This window comes from Macaca nemestrina, chromosome 17 (assembly GCF_043159975.1).
Source record: "Macaca nemestrina isolate mMacNem1 chromosome 17, mMacNem.hap1, whole genome shotgun sequence".
Classification (NCBI taxonomy): domain Eukaryota; kingdom Metazoa; phylum Chordata; class Mammalia; order Primates; family Cercopithecidae; genus Macaca; species Macaca nemestrina.
The window spans coordinates 1,546,052-1,566,957 of NC_092141.1; the positions used below are offsets into that span (position 1 = coordinate 1,546,052).

Consider the following 20,906-nt stretch of genomic DNA (forward strand, 5'->3'; position numbering starts at 1 on the left):
GCTTGCTTTGGAAGCAGCAGCAGAGGGCTCAGTTCCTAGGACAGCTGAAGACACACCCCGTGGGGCCCGGTGCGTCTTTCTCCCCATCCAGAGCCCCGCCCTGAAGAGCATGGCCCTGAAGCTGCAACAGAAACCGGAGGCTGGCTCAGGTCCCTCTGGGCTGGGCTGGGCTGGGCCGGGCTGGGCAGGGCAGAGCTGGGCTGGGCTGGGCTGGGCTGGAGCAAAATGCTGCCAGGGTAGTTCTCTGGGGAGAGGGGAATTGAAAAGGAAAAGCATCACCAAGGAGGGGGAGAGGGAGGGAGGCCGTGTGGTGCACACACACACACACACACACACAGCCTCCCTGAGAAGAGGCGCATTCCCCTCTCTGCTCTCTGAGATTTCTGTTGCTTCCCTGCCCATCTGTGCTCTCAGCAGCACCAGCAAAGTTGGCCTCAAACTTGAACGAAGCTGCAGGCTCCAGCATCTTTCTGGGAGCGCCGCAGGGGCAGCAGGCAGGCCACAGCCTCTGAACTCAGCTGGCCTTGAGAAGCCCAGCCCAACCCTTCCAGCACCCAGCCCGCCCTCCGTCGCCTGAGGGACGCCTCTGCCCCCGACCTGGAGGCCCTCAGTCAGGGCTGGGCAATGGTGCACTGAGGTCCCTCCAGAGTCCCTTGTCCCAGCCTGGAGCTGCAGCCGTGCAAGGCCCAGGCCCACATGGCCAATCTTGTGCAGCTCGAGCTTCCTTCAGCACAGGAGCCAGGCTCCACCGCACCCCTGGACCTGCCGGAGATGGAGAAACTCCTCACCAAGGCAGAGGACAAGGAAGACAAGGCCCTCAATCTGTCCAAGACCCTCGCGGGGCCTCTGGACCTGGAGCAGAATGGCCACGGTCTGCCCTTCAAGGCCATCTCCGAGGGGCACCTGGAGGCCCCACTGCCTCGGTCCCCCTCCCGGGCCAGCTCAAGGAGGGCGTCCTCCGTCGCCACCACCTCCTATGCCCAAGACCAAGAAGCCCCCAGAGATTACCTCATCCTGGCCATCGTCTCCTGCTTCTGCCCCGTCTGGCCCCTCAACCTCATCCCCCTCATCATTTCCATCATGGTAAGTGCTGCTCTTTGTTCCAGGGGCAGGGGCTGGGCCCAGGGCTGTGTGTCCCCCGGGCAGGCACCAAACACACTGCCCAGGGTGTGGAGAAGAGACACCTGGGAGTGGGGGGCTTGAGGAAGATTCCTTTCCTCGCTGGCCTCCTCCTTCCCCTTCAAGAGGGGCCCTGGGGCCGGGAGAGCTCCCGTTCTGTTCTCTCATCTCCGCTTCTGGGCATCAGAGCTTGACTTTGTGCCTATGGCTGCTGGGGAGGGGCACTCAGGGAGCTGCCTGGTGGTACATCCCTCAGGGCAGAAAGATACCCAGCTGGGGGTCTTACTGTTTTAGGAGGGACGGGCGGTTCCAAAGAGTCATCACCGAGTAGGGCTGTCTCAGCAGAGGTTGCACCAGACGGGGATCCCAGGGCCCCGTGTGTCCTCCCAGGCCACCTGGACATGCTCCCAGCCTCTGCCAGCTCCGGTTTCCAAGAGTCACAGCGGCTTCCCTGCAGTGGGCTGAGGGCTCCGGGGCCAGGTTCCCCCGAGGGGCGTACAAAGCGGGGAGAGCTGGCAGGCTGCTCCTCCCCAGGCGTGGAGCTCCCTCCGGAGCCCTCTGCACCTCCTCAGCTGGGCTGATTTCAGCCTCCGTCTTCACGGCAGGGGAGGTCTGGGTCACAAGTGAAAACTGTGAGAGCCAGAGGGCATGGCCTGCCATGCCCAGGAAGGGGCATGTGGCCGGGTCTTCACGTCTATGGGGTTTTGAATGGTCTTAGACTGTATCCAACCCAAGCCATTTGGGTAGAGCTACTTATAAAGGATTTCATAGAAAATGTCAGCAGATATTGGCAAGTGACTTTTGAAGTCGAGGAAGAAGAGAGAGTTATGAAAGGGCGGGGAGAGGGAGAAGCAGGGCCCAGCAATGATTTCAGAGTGAGGTCAGGGGCAGGGGGCAGAAAACTGCTGGCCCAGGCTGGTCAGGGCCAGAGGACTGGTGGGGGGTGGGGGGCAGGCAGCTCTCCCAAGAGGGACTCCCTGCAGCGTCACCATCACCGAACCCCCAGGAGCTGTCCTCTGAGAAAGCTCCTATTTCTTCAAACAACTCTGTCTACTTCAGTGAGGCCCAGCCTCCCACCAGGGAAGCCTTCCGCATCCCACCAAAGCTAGTACCACATTTCAGGACATCAGGGGGCCCTGGAGGGACTTGGCATGGGCTCTGGAAGCAGGGCTGGGCAGGGGCCTTCCGGGCAGCTCTCTGTGATGCCTGCTGTACCTGGGGACTGCTTACAGGTAGAGCCAGGACCCAGGGGTGCAGCCAGTGTCTCTGGGCAGGGCCCACCTCTTGGTTACAGGGAAAGGCCTCAGGAGGGGAGACCAGATTTGGGGAGGGAGCCACCCAAGGGCTCAGGAGAAAACAGCTGCTGGAATCCATCTCCAGGTAGGGTGGCAGGGTGCAGGCTGGGCAGGACCTGCCTCTGTCAAAGGGAGCCTAAGTCTAAGGCGAGAAGACCACAGAAACCTGCCCCCGTGCGTTTCTACTTTTTTTTTTTTTTTTTTTTCCCAAGACAGAGTCTTGCTCTGTCACCCAGGCTGGAGTGCAATGGTGCGATCTTGGCTAACTACAACCTCTGCCTCCCAGGTTCGAGCAATTATCTTGCCTCAGCCTCCTGAGTAGCGGGGATTACAGGCACCCGCCACTACACCTGGCTAATTTTTGTATTTTTAGTAGAGACGGGGTTTTACCACTTTGGCCAGGCTGGTCTTGAACTCCTGACCTCATGATCTGCCCACCTTGGCCTCCCAAAGTGCTGGGATTACAGGTGTGAGCCACTGAACCTGGCCTGTTTCTACATTCTTTAAAGGTTTTGTTTTGTTTTGTTTTGTTTGAGACGGAGTCTCGCTCTGTCGCCCCAGCTGGAATGCAATGATGCGATCTCGGCTCACTGCAAGCTCCGCCTCCCAGGTTCATGCAATTCTCCTGCCTCAGCCTCCCAAGTAGCTGGCATTACAGGCGCCCGTCTCTGTGCCCGGCTAATTTTTGTATTTTTAGTAGAGATGGGGTTTTGCCATGTTGGCCAGGCTGGTCTCAAACTCCTGACCTCAGGGAATCCTCCCATCTCGGCTTTGCAAGGTGCTGGGATTACAGGCATGAGTCCACCACACTCGGCCCATTTTACGGTTTTTGAGTCAGGTCTGATGAATACTGGGCTGGACACAAGGAATACAGTGCTGACCAGACACCGTTGCCAATTCCCCAGAGCCTCCAGTCCTGCGGGGAGGAAGTATTTTTTTTTTTTTTTTTTTTGAGACGGAGTCTCGCTCTCTCACCCAGGCTGGAGTGCAGTGGCCGGATCTCAGCTCACTGCAAGCTCCGCCTCCCGGGTTCACGCCATTCTCCTGCCTCAGCCTCCCGAGTAGCTGGGACTACAGGCGCCTGCCACCTCGCCCGGCTAAGTTTTTGTATTTTTAATAGAGACGGGGTTTCACTGTGTTAGCCAGGATGGTCTCGATCTCCTGACCTCGTGATCCGCCCGTCTCGGCCTCCCAAAGTGCTGGGATTACAGGCTTGAGCCACCGCGCCCGGCCTTTTTTTTTTTTTTTTTTTTTTTTTGAGACAGAGTCTAGCTCTGTCGCCCAGGCTGGAGTGCAGTGGCCAGATCTCGGCTCACTGCAAGCTCCGCCTCCCGGGTTTATGCCATTCTCCTGCCTCAGCCTCCCCAGTAGCTGGGACTACAGGCGTCTGCCACCTCGCCTGGCTAGTTTTTCATATTTTTTAGTAGAGAAGGTGTTTCACCGTGTTAGCCAGGATGGTCTCGATCTCCTGACCTCGTGATCCACCCGTCTCGGCCTCCCAAAGTGCTGGGATTACAGGCTTGAGCCACCGCACCCGGCCGGGAAGGAACTCTTAAACAGATTCTTACGACATATTTCAAGAAGCACCCATGCTAGACATAAACTTAAGGTAATTAGCTGGGAAAGTCATTCAAACGGCTCTTCTCCCCAGCATTCCTGTCTGCAAAATGGGCATAACCGTAATGCCTGCACGAGAGAGCCGTGAGGGGGTGAAATGAGACGGGCCACACCCAGGGCTTCAGAACAACACCGGGAGGGTGTGGGGCTCTGACAGGGAAAGGGTATGGTTTTTTGGGGTTTTTTGTTATGTTTTGTTTTGTTTTTGAGACAAGTCTCGCTCTGTTACCCTGGTTGGAGTGCAGTGCCACAATCTCGGCTCACTGCAAGCTCTGCCTCCAGGGTTCACGCAATTCTCCTGCCTCAGCCTCCCAAGTAGCTGGGACTACAGGCGCCCGCCAACTCGCCCGGCTAATTTTTTGTATTTTTAGTAGAGACGGGGTTTCACCGTGTTAGCCAGGATGGTCTCAATCTCCTGACCTTGTGATCCGCCCGCCTCAGCCCCCAAAGCGCTGGGATTACAAGCTTGAGCCACCACGCCCGGCTCACCCAGGGTGATGGCAGCGGGGAGCCTCCCGGGGGAGGTGGGAAGGCATCATGGTGTTTTAGAAATGGCTTTATTGAGATATAACTTGGCCAGGTGCAGTGGCTCACGCCTGTAATCCCAGCACTCTGGGAGGCCAAGGCGGGTGGATCACGAGGTCAGGAGATCAAGACCATCCTGGCAAACACAGTGAAACCCCATCTCTACTAAAAAATACAAAAAATTACCTGCGCGTGATGGCGGGTGCCTGTAGTCCCAGCTACTCGGGAGGCTGAGGCAGGAGAATGGCGTGAACCTGGGAGGCAGAGCTTGCAGTGAGCCGAGATCATGCCACTGCACTCCAGCCTGGGCGACAGAGTGAGACTCCGTCTCAAAAAAAAAAAAAAAGAGATATAACTCACATACCATACAATGCACCCATCTAAAGTGTATTCACAGACAGGTGCAACCACAGCCACAGTCAATTTGGAACATTTGCCTCATATCCAAAAGAAACCCTGTACCCTGGCCGGGCGTAGTGGCTCATGCCTGTAATCCCAGCACTTTGGGAGGCCGAGGCGGGTGGATCACCTGAGGTCAGGAGTTCAAGACTAGCCTGGCCAGTATGGTGCAACCCCATCTCTACTAAAAATACAAAAAATGTAGCCAGGCGTGGTGGCGGGTGCCTGCAATCCCAGCTACTTGGGAGGCTGAGGCAGGAGAAACACTTGAACCCGGGAGGCAGAGGTTGTAGTGAGCAGAGATCCAGCCACTGCACTGCAGCCTAAGTGACAGAGTGAGACTCCATCTCAAAAAAAATAAAAGAAAGAAACCCTGTCCCCTTTAGCCATCACCCTCCATCCCTGACCCTCCCAGCCCCAAACAACCACTCATCTCCTCTCTGTTTCTCTAGATCTGCCTATTCTGGACATTAAATGATAAATGGAATCATACAGTACGAGGCCTTGTGTTCCTGGCCTCGTTCGCTTTGCATAACGTCTTCAAGCATCATCTCTGCCTTGGCAGCACGTCGTAGGCTTTGCAGCCGAGAGGAGTGTGGTTGGATCTCCATTTTGGTGGATCAGTCTGGGGCAGGGTGAGAGGAGGGGATGAGGCTGGATATTTAGCAGAGGGGACCCTTGTAGGAATGCAAGCGAGAGGCCAAGAGGCCGGGCCCAGGGCCAGGGACAGAGACAGAGGGGCTCTGACACCCTCTCAGAGTTGGATGCACTGACCATTTATTCATTCAGTCGACCTGAATGGCAACTTGCTTGTGTTGAGGGAACTAAGTAGCAGAGGACAGTCAGGGCCCCGTGAATGAATGTGCCTCTTTTATGAACCAGGCACTGTGTTGACATTTGGGAAGCAGATGGATCGGATAAGTAGACAGTCTGGCTGACATGGCAGAGGGCTGCAAGGGTGTTGCGGGAGAGGGAGGCGGCAGGGACTTGCTCTAGGAATTTAAGTTCTGGCCAGGTGCGATGGCTCATGCCTGTAATCCCAGCACTTTGGGAGGCCAAGGCGGGTGGATCACTTGAGGTCAGGAGTTCAAGACCAGCCTGGCCAACATGGTGAAACCCTGTTTCTTTTAAAAATACAAAAAATTAGCCAAGCGTGGTGGCACATGCCTATAATCCCAGCTACTCAAGAGGCTGAGGCAGAAGAATCACTTAAACCTGGGCAGCAGAGGTTGTAGTGAGCCAAGATCATGTGACCGCACTCCAGCCTGGGCAATAGAGCAAGAGTCCATCTCAAAAAATTAAAGAGGGCTGGGTTCGGTGGCTCACGCCTGCAATCCCAGCACTTTGGGAGGCCAAGGTGGGCGGATCATGATGTCAGGAGTTCAAGACCAGCCTGGCCAACATGGTGAAACTCCATCTCTACTAAAAATACAAAAATTAGCCGGGCGTGGTAGCGTGCGCCTGTAATCCCAGCTACTCCGGAGGCTGAGGCAGGAGAATTACTTGAACTGGGACCCAGGAGGCAGAGGCAGAGGTTACAGTGAGCCAAGATTGCACCACTGCACTCCAGCCTGGGCTACAGAGCAAGACTCTGTCTCAAAAAGGGAAGGCGCCGGGCACGGTGGCTCACGCCTGTAATCCCAGCTCTCAGGGAGGCAGAGGCAGGAGGATAGCTTGAGCCCAGGAGTTCGAGACCTGCCTGGGTAATATAGCGAGACCCCATTCTCCACAAAAAAAAAAGGAAAAAAATAAAATAAAATAAGCGCAACTCCCCTTAAAAAGGGAAGGGAAGGGAAGGGATGGGGAGGAGAGGGGAGGGGAGGGGAGGAGATGGGAGTAGAGGGGAGGGAGAAACTGGAGCCACATGAGAGATGTGGAGTCTCTAACATCTAGAGAGGGGCTGAGGGGAGTGGACAGAAAAACGTTTTGAAAAGGAGATTCCAGGAGGTGGAAGGAAATCTAGGAAAGAGGGAGAGACGCCCAGGGAGGAGAGAGTCTGAAGGAGGGAGGAGCCAGCTCTGAGGCAGCTCAGGTTCAGTGAGCATGGAGGCATCCACTGCCTTGGCCACACGTAGATCCCTGATGACTGGGAGATGGAAGGGCCTCGGCAAAATGCAGAGGGATGATTGATGAGCTGAGGTCTGGGAAGCAGTGAAGAGATGGGATCCAGAGCCCAGGAAAAAGATGCCCCGTCCCTGGGAGCTTGAAGGAGAGGCTGTGAGGGCAGAGGCAGATGGAACTGCTCAGAGCGAAGGGGCTAGCTCACGCTGTGTGCCCTCCAGGCCTCCAGGGATGTGGGCCCAAGGTCATTTGCTGAGAACTAGGGGCCTAGTGGCAGCAGGGAGAGGAGGTGACCAGGCACAGACAGGTCAATGGCCCGAGGCCTCTGCTGAGGCTGGAGACCACGGATGTGAGATGTTGTTATCAGCCTGTGGTGTGTTATCGGTCTGTGGGGGTGTTGTTATCAGCCTGTGGTGTGTTATCGGTCTGTGGGGGTGTTGTTATCAGCCTGTGGTGTGTTATCGGTCTGTGGGGGTGTTGTTATCAGCCTGTGAGGTATTATCAGCCTGTGGGGTGTTGTTATTAGCCCGTGGGTTGTTGTTATCGGCTTGCGGGGTGTTATCGGCCTGCAGGGTGTTTTCAGCCTGTGGGGTGTTGTTATCAGCCTGTGGGGTGTTATCAGCCTATGGAGTGTTGTTATTGGCCTGTGAGGTGTTGTTTTCTGCCTGTGGACTGTTGTTATTGATCTGTGGGGTGTTATCGGCCTGTGGGGTATTGTTATCAGACAGGGGGGTGTTGTTTTTGGCCCATGAGGTATTGTTGTCGGCCTGTGGGGTGTTGTTCTCGGCCTGTGGGGTGTTGTTCTCAGCCTGTGGGGTGTTGTTGTCAGCCTGTGGGGTGTTATCAGCCTGTGGGGTGTTGTTGGCCTATGGGGTGGTGTTGTCAGCCTGTGGGGTGTTATCAGCCTGTGGGGTGTTGTCGGCCTGTGGGGTGTTATCAGCCTGTGGGGTGTTGTTGGCCTATGGGGTGGTGTTGTCAGCCCGTGGGGTGTTATCAGCCTGTGGGGTGTTGTTGTCGGCCTGTGGGGGTGTTGTTGGCGGCCTGTGGGGTGTTGTTATCAGCCTGCGGGGTGTTGTTGGCCTGTGGGGTGGTGTTGTCAGCCTGTGGGGTGTTATCAGCCTGTGGGGTGTTGTTGGCGGCCTGTGGGGTGTTGTTATCAGCCTGTGGGGTGTTGTTGGCGGCCTGTGGGGTGTTGTTGTCGGCCTGTGGGGGTGTTGTCGGCCTGTGGGGTGTTGTTGTCAGCCTGTGGGGTGTTATCAGCCTGTGGGGTGTTGTTGGCGGCCTGTGGGGTGTTGTTATCAGCCTGTGGGGTGTTGTTGTCGGCCTGTGGGGTGTTGTTGTTGGCCATCCACATGTGATTTGCTCCAGCTGTAGGTGCAGGTTCCCAGACATGCGTATCGGGTCACCCCAAGGCTGAGGATGGCAGAGCTGCCGTGAGAGCAGGGCCAGGTGGCGAGGAAGACGCTGGCGAGGTGGCTGAGGTGACACACTGAAGGGTTGGGCTGGGGTGGGAGGGAGCAGGACCAGGGAGACGGTGATAAACTTGGAAGAGAAAAGCGGCCACAGGCTCAGAGAAGACAAAGGGCATGAGAGGGTGAGAGGGAAGTTAGGAGTTGAGTTTCAAAGCAGGAGTCGGGTCGGGGGATGGCAAAGGGGTGGAGTGTAGTTGTGGAAATGAATTTCTAAAGGGAAAAATCAGCAGCCAGGGAGGAGGGAGTTGAGGGAGCCCAGTGCTGAGGGCTAATATCACTAATATTCACTGAGTACCTACTACATGTTAGGGACCGTTCCAAACTCTTTTTTTGTTGTGTTGTTTTTAAGACAGAGCCTCACTCTGTCACCCAGGCTGGAGTGCAATAGTGCGATCTCAGCTCACTGCAACCTCCACCTCCCAGGCTCAAGTGATTCTCCTGCTTCAACCTTTCAAGTAGCCAGGCCTACAGGCACATGCCATCAAGCCTGGCTGATATTTGTATTTTCAGTAGAGACGACGTTTCACCATGTTGGCCAGGCTGGTCTTGAACTCTTGCCCTCAGGTGATCTGCCCATTTCAGCCTCCCACAGTGCTGGGATTACCGGCGTGAGCCACCGCACCCAGCCCTCTCATCCAATTTCTAAGAACAAGATTGCCCTCCCCACTCTGTCCACAGGCCGTCCCTGAGCTCTAGTCCAGACCTCAGCCTCCCTCTGCTGCCGGGGGGCATCATAGCACCCATCACTCGGTCTCATGCCCCTTCCCTCTCTGCGGCTCTCCTCCTTTCCCATCTGAAAGAAACCCCTTTTGTCCACCCAGTTGTATTTGCTCTGCCATCACCCTCTTCGCATCCACAGGTGAGCTCCTAAGAGCTGCCTCCGAGACATGCTGTCTGAGCTTCTTCATCCCCCCCCAGGCTCCTTATCCCCCCACGGGCTCCTCATCCCCACAACTGGCTCATCCCCCACAGGCGGCTCATCCCCCACGGGCCCCTCATCCCCCACAGGCTCCTCATCCCCCCGCGGGCTCCTCATCCCTCCGCGGGCCCCTCATCCCCCCACCGGCCCCCATCCCCCCGCGCGTTCCTCCTCCCCCACCGGCCCCTCCTCCACCCTCGGGCTCCTCCTCCCCCACCGGCCCCTCCTCCCCCCACGGGCCCCTCATCCCCCCACGGGCTCCTTTGAAACCCTCCTGCCAAGGGTAAGCACGACCCAGCATTGCCAATAGTTTGATATTTCGTCCTTATCTTGCTTGACCTATGCGGGACAGGGCACTGTCAGCCACTCCCTGCTTCTTTCCCATCTTGCACTTCCCAATTGCTGCCCTCCCGCCCTCTCCCGCTCCTCCTCAGGCTCCCTTCCAGCCTTCTTTTCCCCAGCACCCCCTTTATTTATGAGTCAGTGTTCCCCACAGTCCTGTCTTTCCATCTGCCCCGCCCACAGTCCTGTCTGTCTTTCCATCTGCCCCGCCCACAGTCCTGTCTGTCTTTCCATCTGCCCCGCCCACAGTCCTGTCTGTCTTTCCATCTGCCCCGCCCACAGGCCTGTCTGTCTTTCCATCTGCCCCGCCCACAAGCCTGTCTGTCTTTCCATCTGCCCCGCCCACAGGCCTGTCTGTCTTTCCATCTGCCCCGCCCACAGGCCTGTCTGTCTTCCCATCTGCCCCGCCCACAGGCCTGTCTGTCTTTCCATCTGCCCCGCCCACAGGCCTGTCTGTCTGTCCATCTGCCCCGGGATGGCCTCAGCTGCATCCCTGTGTGACGACTCCTGCACAATGAGGCCGGTTTTTCCAAGTACAGCTACACCCCGTGGCACTCCCCACCTCTGCCCAAATCCAAGCCCGAACACTGCACGGCCCTCTTCCTGGTTTCCAGCTGGAGGAAGGGCACCTCCACTCATCCTGCACCCAAGCCGGGAACCCTGGAATCCTTCGAGTCCCGTTCCTCCTCCACCCTCCATCTCACCTTTCACCAAAACCCATGGATTCTACCTTCAGAACTTCTCAAATCTGAACTCTTTTTCAATCCTCTACTTCGTTCCAGTCTTTGAAACTGTCTGCTCCCAATCTCCAGCCCATACTCTACAGAGTAGTCAGAAAGATCATTCCTAAAATGAAAATCTGATCCTGTCCCCACTTCATATCCTTCATTGGCTCCCTGTACCTGCAGGACAAAATCCTGACTCCCTTATGGGACCGTCAGGCCCTTTTTGTTTGTTTGTTCCTTTGTTTTTGAGACGGAGTCTCGCTCTGTCACCTGGGCTGGAGTGCTGTGGTGAGATCTGGGCTCACTGCAACCTCTGCCTCCCAGGGTCACGCCATTCTCCTGCCTCAGCCTCCCAAGTAGCTGGGACTACGGGCACCGCCACCACGCCTGGCTAATTTTTTGTATTTTTAGTGGAGACGGGGTTTCACCATGTTAGCCAGGATGGTCTCGATCTCCTGACCTCGTGATCCATCCGCCTCGGCCTCCCAGAGTGCTGGGATTACGGGTGTGAGCCACCACGCCCCACTTTTTTTTTTGTTTTGTTTTGAGACAGAGTCTCGCTCTGTTGCCAAGCCTGGAGCACGTGGCATAATCTCGGCTCACTGCGGCCTTCGCCTCCCAGGCTCAAGCGATCCTCCTGCCTCAGCCTCCCGAGTAGCTGGAGCTCCAGACACACGCCACCACGCCCAGCTAATTTTTGTATTTTTTGTACAGATGGGGTTTTGCCATGTTTCCCAGGCTGGTCTTGAACTCCTGACCTCAAGCAATCTGCCCACCTTGGCCTCCCACAGTGCTGAGATTACAGGCATGCGCCACTGCTCCTGGCCCAGGGCCCTTGTTGATCTGGCGTTTTCCCCCTCCCCAGTAGCTTCTTGTACCACATCCACATCATGGTCTGTGCTCTGCCCCCATCTCTTCGTCTATGAAATGGACTAATCACAATCCCTGCCTCGTTGGAGTGTTAGGAAGGTGATACGGCTTGGCTGTGTCCCCACCCAAATCTCATCCTGAATTGTAGTTCCCACAATCCCCTCGTGTCCTGGGAGGGACCCAGTGGAGGTCACTGAATCCTGGGGCAGTTACCCCCATGTGTTGCTCTCGTGATAGTGAGTTCTCATGAGATCTGGTGGATTTTTTTTTTTTTCCTGAGACAGAGTTCTGCTCTTGTTGCCCAGGCTGGAGTGCAGTGGCACGGTCTTGGCTCACTGCAACCTCCGCCTCACAGGTTCAAGCGATTTTCCTGCCTCAGCCTCCCGAGTAGCTGGGATTACAGGCAGGTGCCACCACGCCCAGCTCATTTTTTGTATTTTTAGTAGAGACAGGGTTTTTCCATCTTGGTCAGTCTGGTCTCGAACTCCTGACCTCAGGTGATCCGCCCACCTCAGCCATGCAATGGTGCAATCTCAGCTCCCTGCAACCTCCGCCTCCCGGGTTCAAGTAATTCTCCTGCTTCAGTCTCCTGAGTAGCTGGGATTATAGGCACCTGCTACCACACCCGGCTCATTTTTGTATTTTGAGTGGAGACAGGGTTTTGCCATGTGGGCCAGGCTGGTCTTGAACTCCCGATTTCAGGTGATCCACCCACTTCGGCCTCCCAAAGTGCTGGGCTTACAGGCATGAGCCACCGCACCAGCCAATGTGATGGTTTTATAAGGGACTTTCCCCTTTTGTTCAACACTTTTCCTTCCTGCCACCATGTGAAGAAGGACGTGTTTACCACCCCTTCTGCCATGATTGTAAGTTTCCTGAGCCTCTCCAGCCATGCTGAACTGTGAGTCAGTTAAACCTCTTTCCTTTATGAATTACCCAGTCTAGGGTATGTCTTTATTAGCAACATGAGAGCAGACTAATGCAGAGGATGAATTGCTCTAATGGGTGGCAGCATTTAGCATTGTTCCCAGCACGAGATATATGTTCCAAGAGTGCCAGGGTTTATTATTCCTCTGGCAGAGCTGGAGGAATCTTGGTGGGCTTCACAGAGGAGGTGGCCTTGGAGCCACCCCTTAAAGGATGGAGGGATTTGGACACGTGGCGTTTTGGAGAAGCAGGAGAAATAGCCAGAACGAAGCCCTGTGGAGGTCGGCACTCGAACCTCGAGCAACTCAGATCGGCTGGGCCCAGTGGTTGTGGAAGAAAATAGTGGAGGATGAAACAGGAAATGTAGGCCAGGCGCAGTGGCTCATGCCTGTAATCCCAGCACTTTGGAAGGCTGGGATCACCGAGGTCGGGAGTTCAAGACCAGCCTGACCAACATAGTGAAACCCTGTTGCTACTAAAAAAGCAAAATTATGGCCGGGCGCGGTGGCTCAAGCCTGTAATCCCAGCACTTTGGGAGGCCGAGACGGGCGGATCACGAGGTCAGGAGATCGAGACCATCCTGGCTAACACAGTGAAACCCCGTCTCTACTAAAAATACAAAAAAAACTTAGCCGGGCGAGGTGGCAGGCGCCTGTAGTCCCAGCTACTCGGGAGGCTGAGGCAGGAGAATGGCGTAAACCCGGGAAGCGGAGCTTGCAGTGAGCTGAGATCCGGCCACTGCACTCCAGCCTGGGTGACAGAGCGAGACTCCGTCTCAAAAAAAAAAAAAAAAAAAAAGCAAAATTAGCCGGGCATGGTAGATGCTATAATCTCAGCTACTTGGGAGGCTGAGGCAGGAGAAATGCTTGAACCCGGGAGGCGGAGGTCGTGGTGAGCCGAGATCTCGCCATTGCACTGCAGCCTGGGCAACAAGAGCCAAACTCCATCTCAAACAAATACACACACACAGGAAATGTAAAGCTGGCCTGCATTTGGACTTTGTTCTGTGGAAGACCCTGAGCAGCTGGGATTACCTCAGCCACCATCATCCCACTGAACCTTCACAACAGCTCCCGACTCATCTTCCTGTGATCCCCACGCTGCAGGCAAAACGGTGTTTTGGAAATCTGTATCCAGTCCTATCATTCCAGACTCACGTCCTACACCGGTCCCTACTGCTCATGGTGTAAGGACCATTCTCCTGGTGCTGCTCGAGCCCGGCCTGGCCTGGCCCTGCCCACCTCTGCAGCCTCGCCCTCCTCCCTCCATCAGCCCCAGCCACGCTGACCTCCGTCCAGTCCCTCCTACCTCCTCAGTCAGCGACTGTTTTTTGAACAGCTACACATTTGCCATGCAGCACCTTCGTACATGGCTGCTCTCTCCGCCTGGGATACTCCTCCTTCCTTTGGAAACAATCGAATTCTTGCTCATCCTTCTCCACATCTCAGCTGAAATGTCCTTCCTCCAGGAAGTCTTCCCCAGTTCTCCCCTTTCACGAGCTCTCCTGGTACCACGTGCCTCTCCATTGTCATGCTACCCACAGTTGCATTTTTACCTTTCTTTGTGTGATCACAAACGCGGCCAGTGGGCTGGAAGTTCTGTGACAACAGGAACCGGATGCTTCTCCATGCCGCTGCATCCCGAGGCCTCGCATAGTGCCTGGTATAAATACAGACAGTGTGAATCGGGGGCATGAGCCTGGTATAAGTCCAGACAGTGTGAATCAGGGCATGAGCCTGGTATAAGTACAGTGTTAATCAGGGCATGAGCCTGGTATAAATATACACAGTGTGAATCGGGGTCATGAGCCTGGTATACATACAGTGTGAATCGGAGGTATGTGCCTGGTATAAATACAGTGTGAATTGGGGACGTGGGGAAAGGGTGAGGAAGAACAGAGACTGGTGCTGGGGGGATCTTTGAGAGGAAAGAGGCCAGGCACAGTGGCTTGCACCTGTAATCCCAGCACTTTAGGAGGCCGAGGACGGATCACCTGAGGTCAGGAGTTCGAGACCAGCCTGGCCAAAATGGTGAAACCCCATCTCTTCTAAAAATACAAAAATTAGCCGGGCGTGGTGGCGGGCGCCTGTAGTCTCAGCTACTCAGGAGGCTGAGGCAGGAGAATGGCATGACCCCGGGAGGTGGAGCTTGTGGTGAGCCAAGATCATGCCACTGCACTCCAACCTAGGCGACAGAGCAAGACTCTGTCTCAAAAAAAAAAAAAAAAAGAAAAAAAGAAAGAAGCATAAAAAGCTGCTCAACAGGCCGGGCACAGTGGCTCACGCCTGTAATCCCAGCACTTTGGGAGGCTGAGGTGGGCAGATCACGAAGTCAGAAGATCGAGACCATCCTGGCTAACACAGTGAAACCCCATCTCTACTAAAAATAACAAAAAATTAGCTGGGTGCGTTGGCAGGTGCCTGTAGTCCCAGCTACTCGGGAGGCTGAGGCAGGAGGATGGCGTGAACCCGGGAGGTGGAGCTTGCAGTGAGCCAAGATTGCACCACTGCACTCCAGCCTGGGCGACAGAGCAAGACTCCATCAAAAAAAAAAAAAAAAAAAAAAAAAAAAGCTGCTCAACTGTCACAGACAGGTTTATTTCAGAGAGTAAACCGGAGAGGGGCTTCTGGCCAATTCTGGTCAGGACTGTTCTCTCTTACAGACTAAGGATATTTAAGGGTTTTGGAAGCTGGGGGCTTATCACAGGTTTGGAATGTTTCTACGTGAGGAAAAGTTGACCGTGGGCTGGAACGTCTCTGGTCGGAGGGGAGGTGTCTCAGGGTTGGCATGTTTCTGATTGGAGAGGGGTTCATCTCGGGGTTGGCATGTTTCTGGTTATGCTGACATTAGCCATTAGGCTGATGTTTTGGGGCTGGATTTAGGCGGTTTTTTAATCAAGGGAGACTTAGAGTTTGTTCAAGATAGTGATGCTCCTGCTTTATCACAGAGGGCAGAGGAGTCATCATGGAGAGGGAGGAGCTCAGGCCTGGGCAAGGAGGAGGAGAGACACAAGGCATAGGTTGAGTTTGGTGATGTTGCGGGTTGAGTGTGATGATATCACACTGTCCCGGACGGAGCTTGGAATGAAATGCGGGGCTGGGTGGAGGTTGGTTAGAATTCTGAGCACTGAAGAGAACAGGACCCCAGGAGGCCACCTGCAGAGAGAGAACAGAGAGACGAAGGGGCAGGGCTCTGAGGTTCAGTTTCTTCCTCAGGGAGGTGCGGCTGCATTGCCAAACCCCCAGGGTGACTGAGGCTAAATGAAGTAATCTAGGTACAGACTTTAGCAAGCTGCCTGGCGTGAAGTAAACTCATCATCATCTTCGTCATCATCTTCATCATACTTAACCGCATTTCCATGTTGAACTCAGGAGCCTCAAATAATCAGAAAATAAAATAACAAAGAGACTTCCCTGAGACCCTGAAACCAGCCACACCATCAGAGAACTCCTGCGTGTGCCTGTTCTAGGGAGGCAGGGACACAGGACCCTTAGAGACGCTTGGCCCCACCTCCTACCAAGTCACCCCAGGACCCTCCTAGGACCTCTGTCCTCACCCTCATCCGTTTTCACTAGGTTCAGGAAGAACAGAGCTCACTGAGAAGGAGTGATACATACAACGGGGCCCCTAGGAAGCCACATGTGGCCCCACCCAGTCCTGGTCTCCCCAGGCAAGCATGAGGCGTTTCATGCTTTTGTGTGATCAGGAAAGTGGGCTCGATTGAACAAGGATGTGGTTCTTGGGTGGGAAATGGAGGCTGTGAAGACAGTTTTTTTTTTTTTTTTTTTTTGAGAGAGTCTTGCTCTGTCACCCAGGCTGGAGTGCAGTGGCACGATCTTGGCTCACTTCAAGCTTCGCCTCCCAGGTTCATGCCATCCTCCTGCCTCAGCCTCCCGAGTAGCTGGGACTACAGGCGCCGCCACCATGCCCAGCTAATTTTTGTATTTTTAGTAGATACGGGGTTTCACCATGTTGGCCAGGATGGTCTGGAACTCCTGACCTTGTGATCCACCCGCCTCAGCCTCTCCAAGTGCTGGGATTACAGGTGTGAGCCGCTGCACCCGGCCAACAATGTCTCTTTTTATGGCAATGGGGGTGGAGGGTGCTCACGGGGGACAGGAGGCCGGTGTGTCGGCTGTAGGAAGAGCCCAGGGGCTGTCTTTGATCCCAGTGCCTCTGCAGAAGTGAGCCTTGCGCTGGAGTCCGGGGGGCCTGGCCTGGCTGTTCTTGCCAGTTGGCCTGGAGCTGGTCCACTTTCTCAGGCCCTCAGTCTCTAGCCTCCCACCTGCCACCGCCGCCCCCTCCACCACCACCCTGAGAAGCGCCAGGCTTTCTGGTTCTGCTCCCAGCTGTCCCCAGCCAGTAAGGGACAGGCGTGGTTAGGGGTCAGCACAAGAGGCCCCGGCCACTTCTCCAGGGGGAACCCTCTTTCTCTCCCCTAGAGTGTGGGCTGGCATGGGGACAGGATGGAGGCCCAGGCTCAGGACCACCCCAGGGCTGCCTGCTGAGGCCCATGAAGCTGACAGGCTTCCCGGTTCCCGGGGTCTCTCCACGCTCTCTCCACAGTCTCGAAGTAGCATGCAACAGGGCAACGTGGACGGCGCCCGGAGGCTGGGCCGCCTGGCTCGGCTGCTTAGCGTCACCCTCATCGTCATGGGCATTGTCATCATCACGGTGGCCGTGACCGTCAACTTCACAGGTGAAACCCAGCTCCTTGGAGAGGAGGGGGCCAGCTTGCCCGGTGGGAGGACTGCGCAAGGGTGTACCCAGCCTCAGAGACAGAGGTGGTGGGTTGGGGGAAGGAGAAGGGACGGTGGGGGCCCCGGCCTTATCTTCCCACTCCAGAAAAGTGACCAGTTCCCAGCAGGGACCGGCCGAGCAGGGAGGGGCTAGCAGGCTTGTCTGATGCCTGGAGAGTGAATCAATGGCAAGGGTGTGGAAAGTGCACAGCCTCAGAGTCAGCGGCCAGGAGCTCCAGCCTCAGCTCTGATGGGCCTGGGACCGGGCCGGTTCCTGACTAGCTAAGCCTCAGTGTTTGATGGTATCAAGTGGCAGGAAAGAGCCTTCAGCACAGAGGCTTTTGTAAGCATCACCCCAGATAACGGATGTGACTGTGCTTTGTAAACACTAAAATCCCCGCACAGCCAGCCGGGGAACCCCAGAAGCAAGCAGTGTATATGGTAGAATTCAATTTTTATACTTTTAGGAGAGATGGGGTTTCACCACGTTGGCCAGGCAGGTCTCGAACTCCTGACCTCAAGGGATCCGCCTGCCTCGGTCTCCCAAAGTGCTGGGATTACAGGCGTGCGCCACCAGGCCGGCCAGAGTGGCACACATTTTAATCAGTCCAGTAACTAAGCAGGGAAAGAAGTGTCAATAGTTACCTAGCGAAAGTCTCAGGACTGATTCAGATTGGCTCAGTTAGGGTTGCATGCCCACCTCTAACCCAGTGCCCACCTCTGAGCCGGTCCCGAGGCCGCAGTCTTCTTATTGGCAGGCGTTCAGTTTCTCCAAGAACCCCAAAACAAAGAGGTCCCCAATCCTTAGCCTTATCCCTATTACCATTTCCCACTGGGAACCAGAAACCCAAATCCTCCAATCAGGGACCTGAAGAGCCAGGGTTCTGAGCCCTGTTCTGCCTTATCTGTTTTTTTTCTTTACAGTTCAGAAGAAATAAACTTAACCAGGGAGCTGGGCTAGCAGAGGCCGGCCCTGGCCATCAGGAGACCTCTGACCCACACATCCCACACACCGCGGGAGGCCGGGGTGGTGACTGTCAAGCATTCCCCTGTCCCCAAGTTCTAAAAGCACAAACTCAGAGGGAAACCCCCCAGTCACCCATTGTCAGCCGCCATCCGACGGGAAAGCCTGGAGAGAGGAAGGAAAGCTCAGCGAACCCGACGGGTGACGTGGTTTACTCTCCTGGGTGTGTCCTGGGATTTCAACCCCAGCACTCTGGCTTGTTTCTCGTTCGCACAATTTCCCGGGTTCTACCAAAGAGCGAAACTGCCAGGATGAGGAAAAAACCCAGCCCCACAAACGAGACACACGCCGGCCGGGAGAGACGCAGCAGAGTTCCTTCATGTCTGTGGACCAGGAGCAAAGACGTGGGGCCTCATCTTTTGTATTTTTCTCAAGCGGGGAGAGAACAGACTGTTTGCATGCTTCGTGTCACACGCCTGCTGCGATCCCAGCCGGGGCCCCAAGCACAGAGGTGGAGCTGTGCTCAGCACAGGCCCGGGACACCCCCGCCACCCGCCGCAGGACCTGTGGGGGTGCAGCTCCCGGGAAGGAGGCAACCGCCTCACTTGACATCCTCTGCTGCAAGGTGATGGTGCCGAGAGGCAGGCGTGTCTGTGAAGACAGGTGCTGGGACGGTGTGACCCGCATGCCTCTTCCCAAACCTGTCAGCTTCGGAAGCATCTCTAGAGGACTCTGGTCCCAGGATGTCTCCCAGGACAAGCCAGTCTGCCTGTTCCTACTTCTGCTGTAGCCCGGGGCACCGACCAGACCTGGCCAAGGTCAGTCAGTGGGGAGGGCCGAGGTCTGAGCTCTCGTCCTGCCGTGGCCTCCGCAATGGCCTGGGATGCGAGCTCGGGGCCCCGGTGGTGTGTCTCAAGTGGTGGTTTCAGGCCTCCAGCCCAGCCCTATGCTCTGCGCTTGGCCCTGGGCCCCTGGCCATCCACAAACAGCCGGGGCCTTCCCTGGAGGAGGTTTTGGGACCATTCCTGGGGGACTTCCCAAGGGGTCCCAGGCTGTCAGGGGCGTTTGTGCCACCTGCAAGGGCGTGGGCCAGAGTTTTTATGGGGGTCTGTTTGACAGTCCTGAGACCGAGGGAAGGGCCCCATCTGCAGAGTAGGGGGACCAGGTTTGGGAATATACTTGCATGCACAGAGCCTGGGGCCTGGATGCCACGGCCTGTCTTAGGACCTAATGGGATCCCCGAAAGGAGCCAAGCGGGGTCCTCGGCCTCTTCCCCCATCCCAGGCCCATGATTTTCCCTAGACTTCTCCCTGGCCCAGGCTCCAGCCACAGGCACCTCTCCTGCCCCCGCCTACCCCCCCCCCACCGACTGCAGCTCCCGGGCCTTGGAGAGGGGAGCTCCAGGCTGTCCTGCCCTAGGAGGCCCCACCTCACAACCAGAGTCAACGCCTTCATGGGAAGGGTTCCCAGCCACAGTCAGGCTGGCCCAAGGCTGTTGAAGTCAGCATCCTTTGTGCCCCATCAGGACCCTCCTGCCTCCTCTCCAGGGCCCTTGTTCATCTCCCCACCCTCCTCAGAGGCCCAGGGTCAGCACAGAGGTTCTGTCTGCAGGGAGGGGCCCTGGGTCTATGCACAGCTGGAGCTCTGAGCCTTCCAGAGCCCGTGAGACTGCTGCAGGGCAGGGGTGAAGGGCTCAGGGGTGCCAGGTTGGTCCTTTGGAGCTGGTGTTCCTACGTCCGTCCCCCACCTGCAGAATAAACTCCAGCCTCTCCTGGTCATACAGAAGGGACTGGTTGGGTTTGCTTAATGGGATCTTTGAGGCCAAAACCGATGCCCCTATTTGTGGGGGAAGGGTGTGAGCACTGAGTCTTTGTGTCACTCGTGAAGTCACGTGACACGGGGGAGACGTGAGGTCGATGGAACTGGCCCCGCACGGGCTCTGGAAGGAGATGATGCATGGGTGTTTTCCCGGCAGGCCCCCGGGGTCCTCAGCCTCAGCAACCCAGGGAGAGGAGAGAAACGAACCGATGGTTGAGGGACTGTCACGGGAGGAACACGATACCCGAAGGGACTCTAGGTGCCCTCGGAGCGCACACATGCCCAGACCTTTTCACACCCGCACAAACAGGCTCCGCCATGCACTCCTCCACACACACACACACACGCTTGTTCACACTCAGAACCCAGGACAGCCCACAGGCCCTGCTTAGGGGAAGCCACTGCAGATGCCCCAGGAATGGGCACAGCCAGGGCGCTCTTCCAGGCAGGCGAGGATGACTTGAGAGTTTCCTCGGGCGCCAGGGACAGAGCTCAGACGCCCCCGAGGTGTGTGGAGGAGGCGGAGGCCCGCAGAGCAGAGAGCAGGAGGAGAGCTCGGGCCCTGGAGGAGAAAGCCATTCTGGACGCCAGGGGACCTGGACGGAGGGTCCCCCAGCCCCTGCCCCACACCACCTGGACGCCGGAGGGGTCAGTGGCCCTGCTGACCTGCATGAACACAGTGGCCCGGCTTAAGGCACTAACCCAGCCTCTCCCTGTGTCCCACAGGGAGTAGCAAGACCCACCCCTCACACTGCCTACACCAGTGACACCGCTGTGTGTCTTCGCATGGAAAGAAATAAACCTGAATGTGCATGCTCGCCTCCGGCCTGTTTGTGCTGCGGCGGTCAAGGGGGTTCCAAACAATAAGGGGGTGAGCAGTCCACTCCGCCTGTGGCCCCAGGGTCAGGCTGAGGCTGGGCACCGGGAACCTGGCACACTCCGTGGCCAACTCGAGGCATTCCTCTGGGCAAGTCACTTGTCCCCTCCAGGACTCAGTTTGTCCAACTGTAAAATAGGTGGTAATGCCAGTCCCATCTCCCTTTAGTCCTTTCTGCATAGATCTCAGGCATGGAGAGAAGAGGGCAGGCAAGAGTTCGAGACCAGCCTGCAACAT

General features: G+C 56.3%; 1 protein-coding gene and 1 long non-coding RNA gene across 3 annotated transcripts in view; one reads left to right on the plus strand and one right to left on the minus strand.

Annotated features, from left to right (window-relative positions):
- Positions 1-20,906, minus strand: part of LOC105471593 (uncharacterized) — a 39,857-nt gene that overhangs the window by 17,493 nt on the left and 1,458 nt on the right. Inside the window, exon 2 of one of the 2 annotated variants that reach the window (XR_011615308.1) lies at positions 13,827-13,930. This is a non-coding gene — a long non-coding RNA (uncharacterized lncRNA). Of the gene's footprint in view, positions 1-13,826; positions 14,024-20,906 lie in introns of those variants that run through there. The other variant, XR_981243.2, reaches the window with a different exon arrangement.
- On the plus strand, positions 320-20,610 carry TRARG1 (trafficking regulator of GLUT4 (SLC2A4) 1). Its single transcript, XM_011724129.2, has 3 exons — positions 320-1,083; positions 16,838-16,970; positions 17,935-20,610. The coding sequence occupies exons 1-3, from the start codon at positions 697-699 to the stop codon at positions 17,946-17,948; spliced, it is 534 nt and encodes a 177-aa protein (XP_011722431.1). The 5' UTR covers positions 320-696; the 3' UTR covers positions 17,949-20,610.

Bases quoted from the DNA above. Each gene is read 5' to 3' on its own strand.
- TRARG1 (XM_011724129.2), top strand. From the start codon at position 697: ATGGCCAATCTTGTGCAGCTCGAGCTTCCTTCAGCACAGGAGCCAGGC. The intron at 1,084-16,837 runs GTAAGTGCTGCT...CTCTCTCCACAG, and splicing joins CCCTCATCATTTCCATCATG to TCTCGAAGTAGCATGCAACA.